At 34.0% G+C, this 13,986-nt stretch overlaps 2 protein-coding genes across 5 annotated transcripts; both read left to right on the top strand.

The window, feature by feature from the left end:
• Window positions 1-896: 896 nt before the first annotated feature.
• Window positions 897-4,905, top strand: LOC112773109 (oxysterol-binding protein-related protein 3C). Its single transcript, XM_025818148.3, has 11 exons — window positions 897-1,285; window positions 1,497-1,535; window positions 1,870-1,954; window positions 2,265-2,381; window positions 2,479-2,551; window positions 2,794-2,912; window positions 3,154-3,275; window positions 3,455-3,631; window positions 3,732-3,876; window positions 3,975-4,153; window positions 4,423-4,905. Exons 1-11 carry the CDS (start codon window positions 1,200-1,202, stop codon window positions 4,658-4,660), a joined length of 1,380 nt encoding a protein of 459 aa, XP_025673933.1. The 5' UTR covers window positions 897-1,199; the 3' UTR covers window positions 4,661-4,905.
• A 2,539-nt stretch (window positions 4,906-7,444) lies between these two features.
• LOC112772963 (telomere repeat-binding protein 5) lies at window positions 7,445-13,986 on the top strand. 4 transcript variants are annotated; one of them, XM_025817992.3, is made up of 10 exons: window positions 7,445-7,786; window positions 8,728-8,932; window positions 9,026-9,968; window positions 10,065-10,271; window positions 10,348-10,410; window positions 10,509-10,588; window positions 10,778-11,019; window positions 11,217-11,540; window positions 11,670-11,733; window positions 13,464-13,986. In XM_025817992.3, the coding sequence occupies exons 2-10, from the start codon at window positions 8,855-8,857 to the stop codon at window positions 13,662-13,664; spliced, it is 2,202 nt and encodes a 733-aa protein (XP_025673777.1). In that variant the 5' UTR covers window positions 7,445-7,786; window positions 8,728-8,854; the 3' UTR covers window positions 13,665-13,986. The 4 variants fall into 4 exon arrangements, with proteins under 4 accessions (XP_025673777.1, XP_025673775.1, XP_072082196.1 ...); XM_025817990.3 differs by having other exon boundaries at window positions 7,449-7,786; window positions 9,026-10,271; XM_072226095.1 differs by having other exon boundaries at window positions 7,449-8,932.

The following is a 13,986-nucleotide window of genomic DNA, read 5'->3' as shown; positions in this document are numbered from 1 at the left end:
TAAAAAAAAAAATTTTTGAGTTATCTTATTTTAAATATCTTATGAAAAAGTAAAAATAATTTTATATTTAAATATTTTATGTAAAAAATTTTTTTTATATATTAATTATGTTTGAATATAATAATATAAAAATATTTTTTTGTTTATTTATTATATAAAAAATATTTTTTTTTAAAAAAAAGATGTAGATAGTAATTTTTCAAAAAAATTATTTTTTTATTTTTCTAATACTTTTACTTTTATTACTAAAAGTTTATCAAACACGTTAAAAAATAAAAAAGATATTTTTTTATCAAAAAATATTTTTTTTATCAAAATAATGATGTCCAAATAAACACTAAACATTTCAAACTAAAAATTTCAGAGAATATTACACTTTTTACTATTATATTTTATAAAGTAAAATATGAATATACTCTCAATTAATATTTTCTTTTAAATTAAAGTAATTATTTTTTCAAACTTTTAAGTGAAATTATAATCATTCTACATATACAAAAAAACAGTTACTAAATTAATACAAAACAAAAATACGTGAAATAACAGATATTATATATATAATATTTTTGTGAAATTAAGAATATTTTTTTTCTAATGAAGTTTGATCCTATAAATAATATATAAAAATTTAGTTTTAACTAATCTTTATAATTATCTTTTAAAATTTAAAATAAAAATATTTTAATTTTTTATTTTTAATATTTTTAAAAAAATATATTTAAATTTTCTATTTAAATATTAAGAATATAATTAAAAGGTTACATAATTTAGTGTTGTGATAATTACTTAAATAATATTAGAGTACTTTTTGATATTCTAAAAACAGTAGGAAGCTATCTATATATCTGAATCTCATAAGCGAAAAAAGGAATGCTATGAAATGAGTTTGCCTTATGAGACCGTTTATGAGGCGAGATGACAAAAAGTCAAACACATGAAATGAAATGCTATAAAAGCGGGCGTAAAAATCGATCCATGCTCCATCACTCCTAAGCACTCGCGCCATAAACGTAGCGTGCTTGCGTGTCTCTCATTTCTTCCATTAACACTTCAATCTCATTCTCATTCTCATGGCTCTCTCCATTCCATTCACCCACATTTTCATTTCAACGCACATTACATTATTTCCAAAAGTTTCAAAATTTCACCCTCATCTTACCAATTAAGCTAAGCTAATTAGGGTAAGGTTGAATACAGAGATGAGTAACCTCCCGGTTACTGACCCGCCTGAGACCAAATCTACGGGCTTTTTCGCTTCCATGTCCTCCATGTTCGGCAGCGCCAGGTAATTGTTTTTTGTTCGAATATTCATAATCGTTTTATTGCATTTTCTCTTGTTACGATCATCATTGTCACTCAAATTGGTCGCAACTTTATAGCGTAGATATCACATTCTATTTCCTCTGATACTCAAACCTTGATTATAAAACAATTTCATAAATATTCAAATTATTATTATTATTGATTTGGATAATATAAATAATTGAATTTTGTAGGCGGGAATCGAGTAGATCGCACTCACCGGAACGCCTCAAGTAAGTGCTCTTCTCGCCCAAGTCAAAGCGTATTGTTTACTTTGTATTTGGGATAATTCCACTAATATATCGTTAGTTGAATAATTGATTTTGATTGACTACATTTATCACAATTATTGGTTTAAATGATTGCTTTTGTTGATTCTTATTCAAATCTCTATAACAATGATGAGTTAGGCGTAATCAATTGTATTATGGTAGCAGAGCATATCTTGCGTTTGTCGATTATGTATTACTTGAAGCTCGATATGATCATGACTCCTAATATTAGTTGGAAGGATGTGGTTTTAAGTGCAATGTAAGCTTATTATGTGTGTTTCTCCTATCATTCTAGTTTGGAAGGATTAGAAGTCATAAATCCCGAGGGAGGAAAAGATGATGCAGCAGAGGAAGCTAAAAAAGGAAGATTTAAACCGGAGGTGATTATTTCTTTCTTTATTTTTTCATTTTTCATTATAGCATTGTTTCTTATGACCTGCTCAAGCATTAAAAATATTCAACCCCACAGTACGATCTTCATAGTCCTTCGTCATTTAATCTTTATATTATTTTTATGTTGTGTTGTTTTCAGATTTTGTTGATTGTTGCATATTAGTGTGCTGCCTATTATAATTTCTTTTTTTGGTTTTATTTTATTTTCTTTTGTCTTTTCTTTAGAACATGCCTCATACATAGTAGGTTCGGATAGCATTTTTCTCTATTTTCCTTGACTTGGCTCTCTTTACACAGGAAAGAGATAGTTTCTTCAAAATGATGAAAAATTACATTGGGGCAGATGTGACATCACTGGTAACGCTACCAGTTACTATCTTTGAACCTATGACTATGCTTCAGAAAATGGCCGAGGTTTGTGAAGCTTCAATTTTTACCATCATTCAATTGCTTCTTTTTCTTTTTCTTTTCTTTTTTGCTGCTTGATTGAACTTCAAAGTGTTTGGACTAGTTGATGGAGTACTCCCACTTGCTTGATAAAGCAGATGAGTGTGAGGATCCATACATGCGGCTTGTGTATGCATGTGAGTGTTTTCTCTCCTTTTAATCCTTCTATACAAGAATTTTATTTTATTTGGAGATAGTGGAGGAATAGTTAAAGATTTAGGTGAATGAAATCAAGAACCTCTATGTAGCATTTTAACTAGTGTTGACATGTGATCAATCAACAATGTAAATCATTTGAGCTTAAACATTTTATTGATATGACTTATGCATGTGTTTTACGACTATTTCTTTACCTTTTGTAATTCATTAATCATCACAGCATCATGGGCTGTATCTGTGTACTATGCATACCAAAGAACATGGAAGCCTTTTAATCCAATCCTTGGAGAGACCTATGAAATGGTTAACCATGGTGGAATCACTTTTCTTTCAGAACAGGTATCTTTTCTAATTTCAATTATATGTTCTTCATGGGAGCCTCCACCTCCCCCCCCCCCCCCCCCCCAAAAAAAAAAAACTTTTCTCTATCCCCCTCACTTTCACTTTCAGATCAGATTTCTTTGTTATGTATGTTAGCATTTGGAAGAACTGCCTGTATTCTTCTCGCGGATGCTTTCTTTTTATTTCCTTTATATTGGATATCTTCAAACGATGCCTTTTTTCCCCTTTTAAATTTCAGGTTAGTCATCATCCCCCAATGAGTGCTGGGCATGCTGAGAATGAGCATTTCACATATGATATCACTTCGAAGTTGAAAACCAAATTCTTGGGAAATTCTCTGGATGTTTATCCTCTTGGAAGGTGATCATGTGTTGCATTTGTTCAACGAATTGCGTTATTTATCATGAATATGGATTATGCGATATGATACCTCTAATTTGATGTTTTAAGCAATCAACTTGTTCTTTTTTTTTTTTTTAAATACATCCTAGTTTGCTTGGTGGTGAAAGTGTTTTATGTTTGTGAATGATTGCTTGCAGGACACGTGTAACTCTCAAGAGGGATGGTGTAATCTTAGATTTGGTGCCACCTCCTACAAAGGTTAATAACCTGATATTTGGACGGACATGGATTGAGTCACCTGGGGAAATGATAATGACAAATTTGACAACTGGGGAAAAAGTTGTACTTTACTTTCAACCATGTGGATGGTTTGGGTAAGAAACTTAGTGTTGTGCTATTCATATTTCTATATTTTACTTTAACTTGTCATTCACTCCTCCGCTATTATCAATCAATATCAATATTATCTTGCAGGGCTGGTCGCTATGAGGTAGATGGGTATGTTTATAATGCTGCAGAGGAGCCTGAAATTTTGATAACTGGGAAATGGAATGAGTCAATGCAATATCAACCTTGTGATTTGGAAGGAGAGCCTCGTCCAGGTACAGAATTGAAAGAGGTCAGTGAGTTTGATTTCATACATTATGCTTTTTATTTTGCTGATAAGTTAAATGGTGAAAGCTCAAATTCTCCAAGCTAAGCATGCTGACTGCACAGGTGTGGCATGTTGCTGATGTTCCAGAGGATGACAAATTTGATTATACATATTTTGCGCACAAATTAAACAGTTTCGACACAGCTCCAAGAAAACTCTTGCCATCGGACTCCCGTTTACGCCCAGATAGATATGCACTTGAGATGGGTAACATAACCAAATCTGGTGCTGAAAAGAGCAGGTCCCTTACCATTTCTTTCACTCTCCTTGTATTCTGTTTCAGAAATATAGTAAACCATCACCATCCTACAACCAATACTCAATATTGACTGATATATAGTTTTGCATGCAGTAATTGTACCGAAACAAGACCGAAAATTTATGTTATCTTGATCTGTGATCTGTGATCTGTGATCTGTTCCCCACTGAGGCTATACAAGACCATAAAAACATGTTTTGAGTTTCACCTTACGTTGCATGTGTAATAAGGTTGTGTCTGTTACCTTACAGGTTGGAGGAGAGGCAGCGTGCTGAAAAGAAAATAAGGGAGGCCAAAGGGGAAACCTTCAAAACAAAGTGGTTTGATATAACTGAAGAAGTGGCAACCACTCCTTGGGGTGACTTGGAAATCTGTAAATACAATGGTAAATACACTCAGCATAGGGCTGCTATAGATAGCTCAGCCACTGATGAGGTTGATAATAAATCCGTTGAATTCAACCCATGGCAGTATCCACCACCATCATAATTTTGTCCTCGGTACTTTGTTTTCTCTCTTTTGGAAAGCCTGAGATAGTGGAAAATATCTGTCCTTTTCTGGTTGTTGACTTGTGTACATGGTATGGTAACTACAGTTCATTATTCTGTCTTAATTGATCTATAATTGTGATGTAGAATGCTATTAGTTTCTGTAAAAAGAGTGGAACATGTTTTATTATGTATATTATTGTATGGTAATTATCATAATCATCATAAACATATGCTTTTAATTTATTATCTAGTTTGCTGGTGGTATAAGAATTTGAATGAAGGTGGAATATATATATTTTCTTTTCCTTTTCAGTTCAATCTATATAGATAACGTTTGGTTAATGTCTTGAGATAGAGAAATTAATAGACATCAGAAAGTTGACAGAAACAAAAGTATATATGTTTAGAAAAAGGAAAAAAAAAATCGTGTTTTAATCTATCACCAAACAATTCCTTTCGTTAATAGCTAGTATTATCTAAATAATCATTGAATGAATAGAGGGAACAGATTTTAAACGAATAATAAATTTAATTTTTATGTTTACATAAATAACAATTTATATAAACAAAAGTAATTAATTTTCAAACTCTACCTAATGATTGAGTTACGTCACCTTCAATCTCAGGAAATGGATTCTTTCCAGTTTTTTTAACGGAAATTGATTCTTTCCAGTTTTTTTAACACTTAAAGAAATATAGTGTGATCTTTTACTATTAATTTTATAAGTGGGGTCAAAATTAAATATGAGAAAGAAAATAATAAAAAATAAAAAATCACAATTGATACTGACCAAATTTTTTTCATTGAAAATGATCTACTCCCTCAACTTCATAATTCATTCTTCCCCGTTCCGACTATTAATATAGCTTTTGTAAACTAAAATATTGAAGAATGGAATGCAGAAATTTATTATTACAGCTTACACACAAGTCACGCATGGCAATTCATAGTATAAAATTTGAGAAGAAATCATAGCATTTATAAATGGCATCAGTCTTGATGAATTGAACTTGCGCGTACAATTATCTTTCAATATAAAGTATTTAAGATATTTTTTATTTTAATAATTAGTAATATATATTATTTTTAAATTTATTTTAAAGATATATGATAAGAATAAAATTAGACATATTTAAAATTTTAAAGTAATAAATTTATGAGTCTCTCATTTTATAAATTTCTTATTCTTTTTTATTTTTTTTTATGTAGGACTAATTTCATATGATCCTCACTCTTACAATATTAACAATAGTATTTAGATGTGTCTGAATATATTTAAAATTTTTTTTATTAAAATACGATTGAATACAATAAATATAAGTATCAAATAAATATCAATAAATATTATATCCAAAATATACTTAATATATAGATACGAGAATTAACCAAGTATGCGTATTTGATATGTTTTGAATAAATGAATGATGTTTTATCTTTTGAGTGTATGGGTGTATAATCATCAACTAGCCTGCATTATTATTGCTTTATAAGTTGTGACGCATCTAAAAGTATGAAAATTTGTTTTATGTTATGAAAGTATTAACAGAATATTTTTGTTCGCACCATTCATTTTACTATGTCCGAGTGTATGGGTCATTGCGAAGATAGTCACTTTTTAATTTAGATATGGAAGAAGAAGTGGTGTAGAACGTAGTTACGGAGTGTATGAATGTTTTACGTAGTTGTGGTGTCAAGAACAAATCGAATTCTCTGATTTGTGTATAAAAAATTATAAAGATTTGCAGTATATAAATAGGACAGTCCGATTTGTGTTTTAGACAACTAAAAAAATTTTAATATTAAAATCGGATCATCCGATTTTTGTTTACAAAATAAAAAAAATAAAAATACAAATCAGACTCTCCGATTTTTTCTCCCACACAAATCGAACCATCCGATTTGTATTCTTAATTTTTTTTAATAAAGAAATTAGACACTCCGTTTTCTTCGCTTCATAGTTCAAAAAAAACTGTTCTCATATTCATATCTAATACTATCTACTTTCATAACCATGCACAACACACAGAATTTATATATCCAAAAAATTGAGCCGAAGATAGTTTCTATTTTATTATTTTTTAATTTAAATAAGTAATAGACATATAACACTAAAATTAATCAAATACACAAGTTCTTTTCCACTTATGAACCAAATTTCGAACCCATTTCTTCTCCAACTAGACTTTGCTATTAGACTAGAAATAGAAGACTAATATAGGCTAAAAATTACAAAGCAACTACACTTTTTGAGTGATGATATATTAATTGATTATAAAATTATATGATAAAAATAAATAAATATTAAAAAATTATTTTTCAAGTACTTGTCATTGTTGTCAATCCACAACCGACTCTTGGCCACTGGAATTTAAAAGCCGTAATATTCTACGCGATGTTATCCAATTCACGAAACATGCTATTTTTTTATTTTTTATTTTATTTTTATATTCAAAAGGACATCATCAAAACTCTAATCAAAATAAAAAATAAGAAATAAAATTGAAAAAAAAATAAAAATAAAAATGAAATGTGAGCGAGCGTTTTTCACGATCGAGCGGATCAGAAGGAGGCAGAGGAAGTAATGAAGCAACACGTGTCGGCATCAGAAAGCGCATTCCACTCCCACTGGAAGTGGGTCACAGGGTCATCCAATTGCGTGGAACTGGTCTTTGATGTGTTTCACCATTAACCTGCTATATCCGGTTCCCCAACCCACACATCACCGATACATCCGGTAACACGTGGTCAATGCTATAAAATGCTGGGGTTTAAGCAAAAACACTTTAATGGGTTTCAGAAATTCAGAGGGTTTTGGGTGATCCATATTACACAACACAGAGATCAGATTGAGATTGAGATTGAGATTGAGATTGAGATGAGAACACCAATCACACATCATCAACAAAACCCAACCATTTTCAAAATGCCTTCCGTCTAAAATCAACTTCTTCTTCTTCTTAATAATGGAAACCTAGTACTGTATGTATTCTGTTTCTCCATTTTGTGAAAGCTTTGAAAATTCTCTGATAATTCTTTCCCGATCTCACATTTGCCTCCAAATTCCAAAAATTTGCCGAAATTTCGATTCTGCGGTGCCTCATAGTGTTGATCTTTGGGCAACAGGTGATCATCATGTTTGAGCTTTTAGCGGGTTTTGTCTGAGAGACACAACATCTTTTTCTTTCTTGAGGATTTTGAGCTGCAAGGTTTATCCTTTGGGGGTTGGGATGACGTTGCTTGATGATGAAGTTGTGTGATTTTGTTTAGTGGTTCTGATTCATGAAATTTTCAGCTCGTGAACAAAGCTTTCCTCTGATATATCTACTTTTTCTCATAATCCACGTGTTGTTTCATTTCGTGTTTTGCCTCTCTGTTTTTGCTTTTGTTTGATCTTCATCTATTCGTGAATTCGGGTTTGTGTGCTTTGATCTGTGGTTTTGCGGGTAATTTAACGTCCTGGTGTTATTTTTGGCGGGTGAATTGGTTGTTTTCTTAGATCCGTCTTCTTCCGAGAATTTATATCGCTTTTGTGATGTTGGTCGGAATTCTTCTGTTAAGTTCTCTTGTCGTGAACGTGTCTTGAATCTGGTCGCGTTTGGAAGCCCCTTCTTTCACTGATAATTTCATTTTCTCTTTAGTCCGTACACACAACACACACACACACACTGTCTCCGCAAAGAAGTAAAAACTATATGTTGCTCCGAGCTGAGTTATTTTGTGTCTTCGTCATAATCATTTTACTTTGTTTACTCATTTGTGCAAAGGGGTTATGTTTTAGTGTTTTGCACTTATCTTCCATTTGATGAGATTTTTATGAATACTTTATTTGTTAACCTTTTATCATAAAGTTTGGAGAGACACACTTGGATTATTGTTGCACAACAAATTTTATTATGTGAAAGATGTTCTTTGAAATTGGAGTTTGATCTGATCCTTTGTTTTAGCCAATCTAGTTTTTCACCTTGTTGGGATGCACCCACCAGATACCCTGACATCCAATCCAAGCATTGGTGTAGGGGAAGATTAGTATCTGAGTCGTCACATATGAAAGTTTACTTTGACAGGCTTTTCAGTTGAGGCTGGTGTGGTCAAGATCAAGCAACACACAAAGATTGCGTTTGTTTGACAATGGATATTTGGTTGCTGAGATTTTGCATTTGATAGATACATATTTGGCATGGTTCCTTAGATATGGTGTTAGAGAGGAGGCTAGACTATGATTTTAATGGCCACCAAGTGCAAGTCAAGCGGCGAGCTCGTTCAGCTAGGGTAAATAAGTTATGCTTCTTATTTTGGGCTGATTACTTTAGTCACAGATTGTGAAAACAATCCATATAATTTTCCTTTTTAAATTTTTCCTAGAGGAGGGCTAAATTTCAAAGAAGGGTGGAAGATAATCAAATGTGTGCTTTTGACTTATTGGCAACTGTAGCTGGCAAGTTGTTCTTGCAAGAGAAAGAGCATCCACTCACATCTGGGGATAAATCTTCGGAAAAGATTCAGCAAGGGTTTGTTAAAGAAGAGTGCCGGGATGCAAGTGAACCATTCGAAGCTGAGCTTTCCAACGAGGGTTGTCACAGAAGATGTGAGCATGGATTTGTTAAAGATGATTCCAAGAATGCAGATAAGCCATTCAAAGCCGAGCTTTATGTTGAAGGAAGTAGTGACATAAAATGCTTGTCAAATACAGAAGTACAAAGTGAAAATTGCCATTTTAAGGAACTCTCACATCCTAAAATTGATGGCAATTCACATGTTGCTTCAATGGTGGCCAATTCCAGTTGCTTGGAGAGGCTTGGTGCTGAGAGATTGGCGGATGAAAAAAACCATAATGAAGTGGAAAATCTTATTAGCAAAGTTGAATTAGGTCTTAGTAGCAAAGTTGAATTAGGTTCTTCTGGAAGTCCAGATACTATTGGATGCAACTTAGGTGGTGATGTAAGTAAAGTAAAGGATGAGCTGCATAAGTTTGCTAAGGCACCAGTTGTTACTTCAACTGAGATGCGCTGCTTGGACGATCCCGTGGGCGAAAAGTCTCCTGTACAGTTAAGTTCAGGTGGCAATGCCAAGTTGTCTGGGTGTGTTGACAACATGCCTTATAGCACATTGTCTGAAGGTTATGACAATGTGCCTGTAGTTAGTAGAGATGATGACGAAAACTTTTCAGGGTGTGATAACCCTTCTTTCGAAACAAAGTCCTTTAGGCCAATTAGTCATATAGGTGATCAGAGTATAAGGAAAACATTGGCAGCTAAATACTGTAAAGTGGCCCAACAGTCAAAACATGATACACTTTCTAATAGTGGTGAGTTCATGCTTATTTATGTAATTACTTGCTTTCTTGTATCTCATGCTGTTTGTTCTTGTTCACTAATCTGTTTTTCAATTGGAAACATATTAGTTGAGGTTATGAATGGAAATTTGAACGAAACTTACACCAGTAGGAAGAACTTTTATAAACGCCAAAGATCTGAAATGAATATTCCTTTCAAAAAGAGGAAAATTTTCAACTGTGGCTCTTTCTCAAATTCCAATGAACTTGTCAGAAGTGGTGGCACTTATGACAAGAAAAATGGTGCTTCTAGTACATCTCATGGGACGCACAAAGGTTTTGTTCTGTCTTCCAACTATTCAAATTTAATGCACAAAGTATTTTGCTAAATGAATTCCAACTCTTGATGCAGACACTGGAATGTCTTCCCTAGGAACACATCAGTACTCTTCATTAGGATCTAAAGATTCTCATGGTAGGGGGAAGATTGAGAGAGTGTTTCTTTATGTGCTCTTTGACTTGACTGGTGTCTTCAAAGGGGTTCTTACATAAAGATGTCTTTCTTTTAATCAGTGAACCTTAGGATCAAATCGTTTAGAGTGCCCGAGCTTTTCATTGAGATACCGGAAACTGCAACCATTGAGTCCTTGAAGGTATTTAAAAAAATTACATTGTGCCCTAAAAATATATCATCCTATCCCGTATTCAATCTTAATGATGGATGACATTTGTTTATAATTATGTGTATTCTTCTCGTGCTTCTCCATTACATGGCATCATCAATATTGCATCTGTCCACATCAATAAATTAGTCTGCAGCTCTTTAACATGTTGGTCTGCAGAGGTCAGTGATGGAGGCAGTGACTGCTGTACTTGGAGGTGGATTGCGTGTCGGTGTGATTCTCCATGGGAAAAAGGTTAGGGATGATAGTAAAACTCTACTTCAAGCAGGAATTTCTCATGATAAACAGCTGGATGCTTTGGGCTTTACCCTGGAGCCTATTTCTTCTCAAAGCCCAACACCTCTATGTGCTGCAGATTCTCGCCATGTTCCTACTGTAGACAAGCCTCAGCCGTTACCAAGGTAGTGCATAACTTCCCATCAGATGCATTCCTGATTACTAGAACTAGAATCCTTTGCCTCTACAATTTTGTTGAGATTTCATTGTTTCTTGGAGTTGTTTTCATATAGGGGATTACTGTCTTTTCTAGTGACCATTTCAGTTTATTTTCAATCATTGATATTCAGGTTTTTTTCCTAAAAGGATTATCATTATTCAGGTACCCTTCTAGTGCAGCAATTCATCAAAGAAATCAGAGCTGTTCTGATGTGTTACCCGAGCATCGGGTAACCAGTTTAGGTAACCTTGTTGAAAGTGATCAAGATTCAGCACTTTCTCCTGTCAACACAGCAGTTTACAAAAGACTAGCAGATTCAAGAGCTTTGGTTACTGTTCCAGAGATGGGCGTGCAAGCACTATCTCTGCTACCTGTGCCGCAGAAGTCAAAAAGACCCGAGACTGTGCAGCGCCGAATTCGTAGACCTTTTTCTGTTGCTGAGGTGGAAGCTCTGGTTCAAGCAGTTGAGAAACTGGGAACTGGAAGGTAAGATTTACATTGAAGCGTTTGTTCAGTTGTGTACATGCTCAACTACTTTGCAAGTAACTAACTATTAGGAGAGATTTAAGCTCTGTCAAATCTCCTATTTTCATTTAAATTTATTTTTCAAATCAGGTGGCGTGATGTTAAACTTAGAGCTTTTGATAATGCAAAACACCGGACATATGTCGATTTGAAGGTAAAATCTTGTGTAATTATTCATGCATAGCAAGAGCTGCATTGCGAATTTTATTAGTCCACAAAGATTATTTAATAGGAAAAACTACCAAAAGTACCCATGAAGTTTACGAACGCTGACAAAAGTACCCATAAACTAAGGAAATTAACGTTGTACCCATGAAAGATGGGTTCCGTATGACAAAAGTATCCAAATCCTAATTTTTTGTTGATTTTTTAATAAAATTTCTAAACTACCCCCACCCTAATCCCATTCTATCGTCACTCCTTCTCTTCTCTTCTTCCTCTCTCCTCACTTATCCCTCAAAAACCCTCCCAGAGTCACAGAAATTCTCCTCCTACTTCCTCATTACCGTCCGCCACCCACCTACTCTATTACCGCCAATCTCTTCCCCTCTCACTGCTTCTCCCTCTCACTATTAAGGTGACTACAACACCTTCATCGCACACCTGTGACCCAACCTGAGGAGAATGCTGCCGTGGCGCGCCTGTTGCAGCCGAGGAGAACGTCATAGTGGCGCGTCTGACCCAGCCGAGGAGAACACCGTCGTCGCACACCTGAGAAGAGAGAGGGGTCGTGGTACTCTTGCATGCAGAAAGCGGGTTCAGTAAAGAGAAATCAGAGAAGAAAGGGAGGCGGTATTGTGGATGGAGGTTCTGCCATTAACGATATTACAGTCGGCCGGCGAAGAAAAATGTATTTCTTTTTTTAAAAACTTTTTTATTTTATTTTTCTTCTTTTCAGAAATTGATTTAGTTACTACTAAAATGATACTGTTCTATTTTTTTAAATCTGCTTCTATTTTTTATGAAGGCTGAGATTGATTTACAGAAGATTCAGTTGATGACTACTTCTACTTCTGATTTTTGCTGAAATAAATTTCAAATTGGATGAATGGATTTGTTGATTTTTTATGGTTGATGGCTTTTTCTATTTCTAGTTTTGCTAAAGTGAATTGAAATTGGATGAATGGATTTGAAAATTTTTATGTTTTGAGTATTTTTTGGTGTTTGATTAATTTGGTTTGGGTATGGATTATAAACTTATGAGTGAATCGGTTGAGGTCCGATCTTCTACCGCCACCACCACTACCATTGATTTCGGTCTGGTTTGTTGTAGGAGTAGTTTTAGATTCCATGACAAGAGTTGGTGCAAATTGAGTTATGAAAGGTTGAAAAAATGAGTTGAGGTTGAGTGTAGGGTAGTTTAGGAATTTTATTAAAAAATCAACAAAAAATTAAGATTTGGATACTTTTGTCATACGGAACCCATCTTTCATGGGTACAACGTTAATTTCTTTAGTTTATGGGTACTTTTATCAGCGTTCGTAAACTTCATGGGTACTTTTGGTAGTTTTTCCTATTTAATATTTATTGCGTATTCGGTATTGTTGAAGAGAACGTGGGTGTCACACTTCAGCTTTTATTTGAAAAAACAATCTAGTTGTTGTGTCAATAATGGCAAGTAGTTTCTTGTATACTAGGTTAGCTATTGCTTCATTAGTGCTCTCTTGCTTTAACCAGACATGCATTTCATGTACATAAATGGTCATTGCCTAATTCTCCTATTTTGTAAACAAAATGTTACAATGATGGTGATTGGATCCTAAGAACAAAGAGCAGCATCACCTTCATTAGTAATTTAGTATGGTTTTGGCATTTCCCCATGTGGAATTTATAGAGAAAGCTCAAAAGTGTTGGCGTGTGACATTTTCTATGGGGTAAGTGCAGGACAAATGGAAAACCCTGGTACACACGGCAAGAATATCCCCTCAGCAAAGAAGGGGAGAGCCTGTTCCACAAGAACTTTTGGATAGGGTCCTAACTGCTCATGCTTTTTGGTCCCAGCACCAAACTAAACAACAGCTCAACAAGCAGCACCAACAACAACAACATCAGCAGCAACCACAAACTTGCCTTCTCCTTCAATAAATATACATAGGAGGTTGACACTTACTCTACAGACAGCACCATGTGGCTTTTGTAAATGGGGGTGGGGTGTTTAGACTTTCTGACCCTTTTGTTATTGTTAGAGTACCCATAACTTTTTTATATGTATTATGATGACATATCTGTTTGTCACTTTATCATGTAAAAAAAATTATATATATGATAACATGGAAGAAAGTGAAGCCGAGAGAGAATATGTGTTTACATTCTCTTCTGTTTACACCTTGGTTCTTTCCCTTTAGGGAGAGGTTGCTTCTTGTAAATGGGTGATGCAATAAAGATCTTGCTGATGCAATTCTTTTGA

This window comes from Arachis hypogaea, chromosome 18 (assembly GCF_003086295.3).
Source record: "Arachis hypogaea cultivar Tifrunner chromosome 18, arahy.Tifrunner.gnm2.J5K5, whole genome shotgun sequence".
Lineage (NCBI taxonomy): Eukaryota > Viridiplantae > Streptophyta > Magnoliopsida > Fabales > Fabaceae > Arachis > Arachis hypogaea.
Note: the sequence above shows the minus strand (reverse complement) of the source record. Positions and strands in the feature narration are given on the sequence as shown.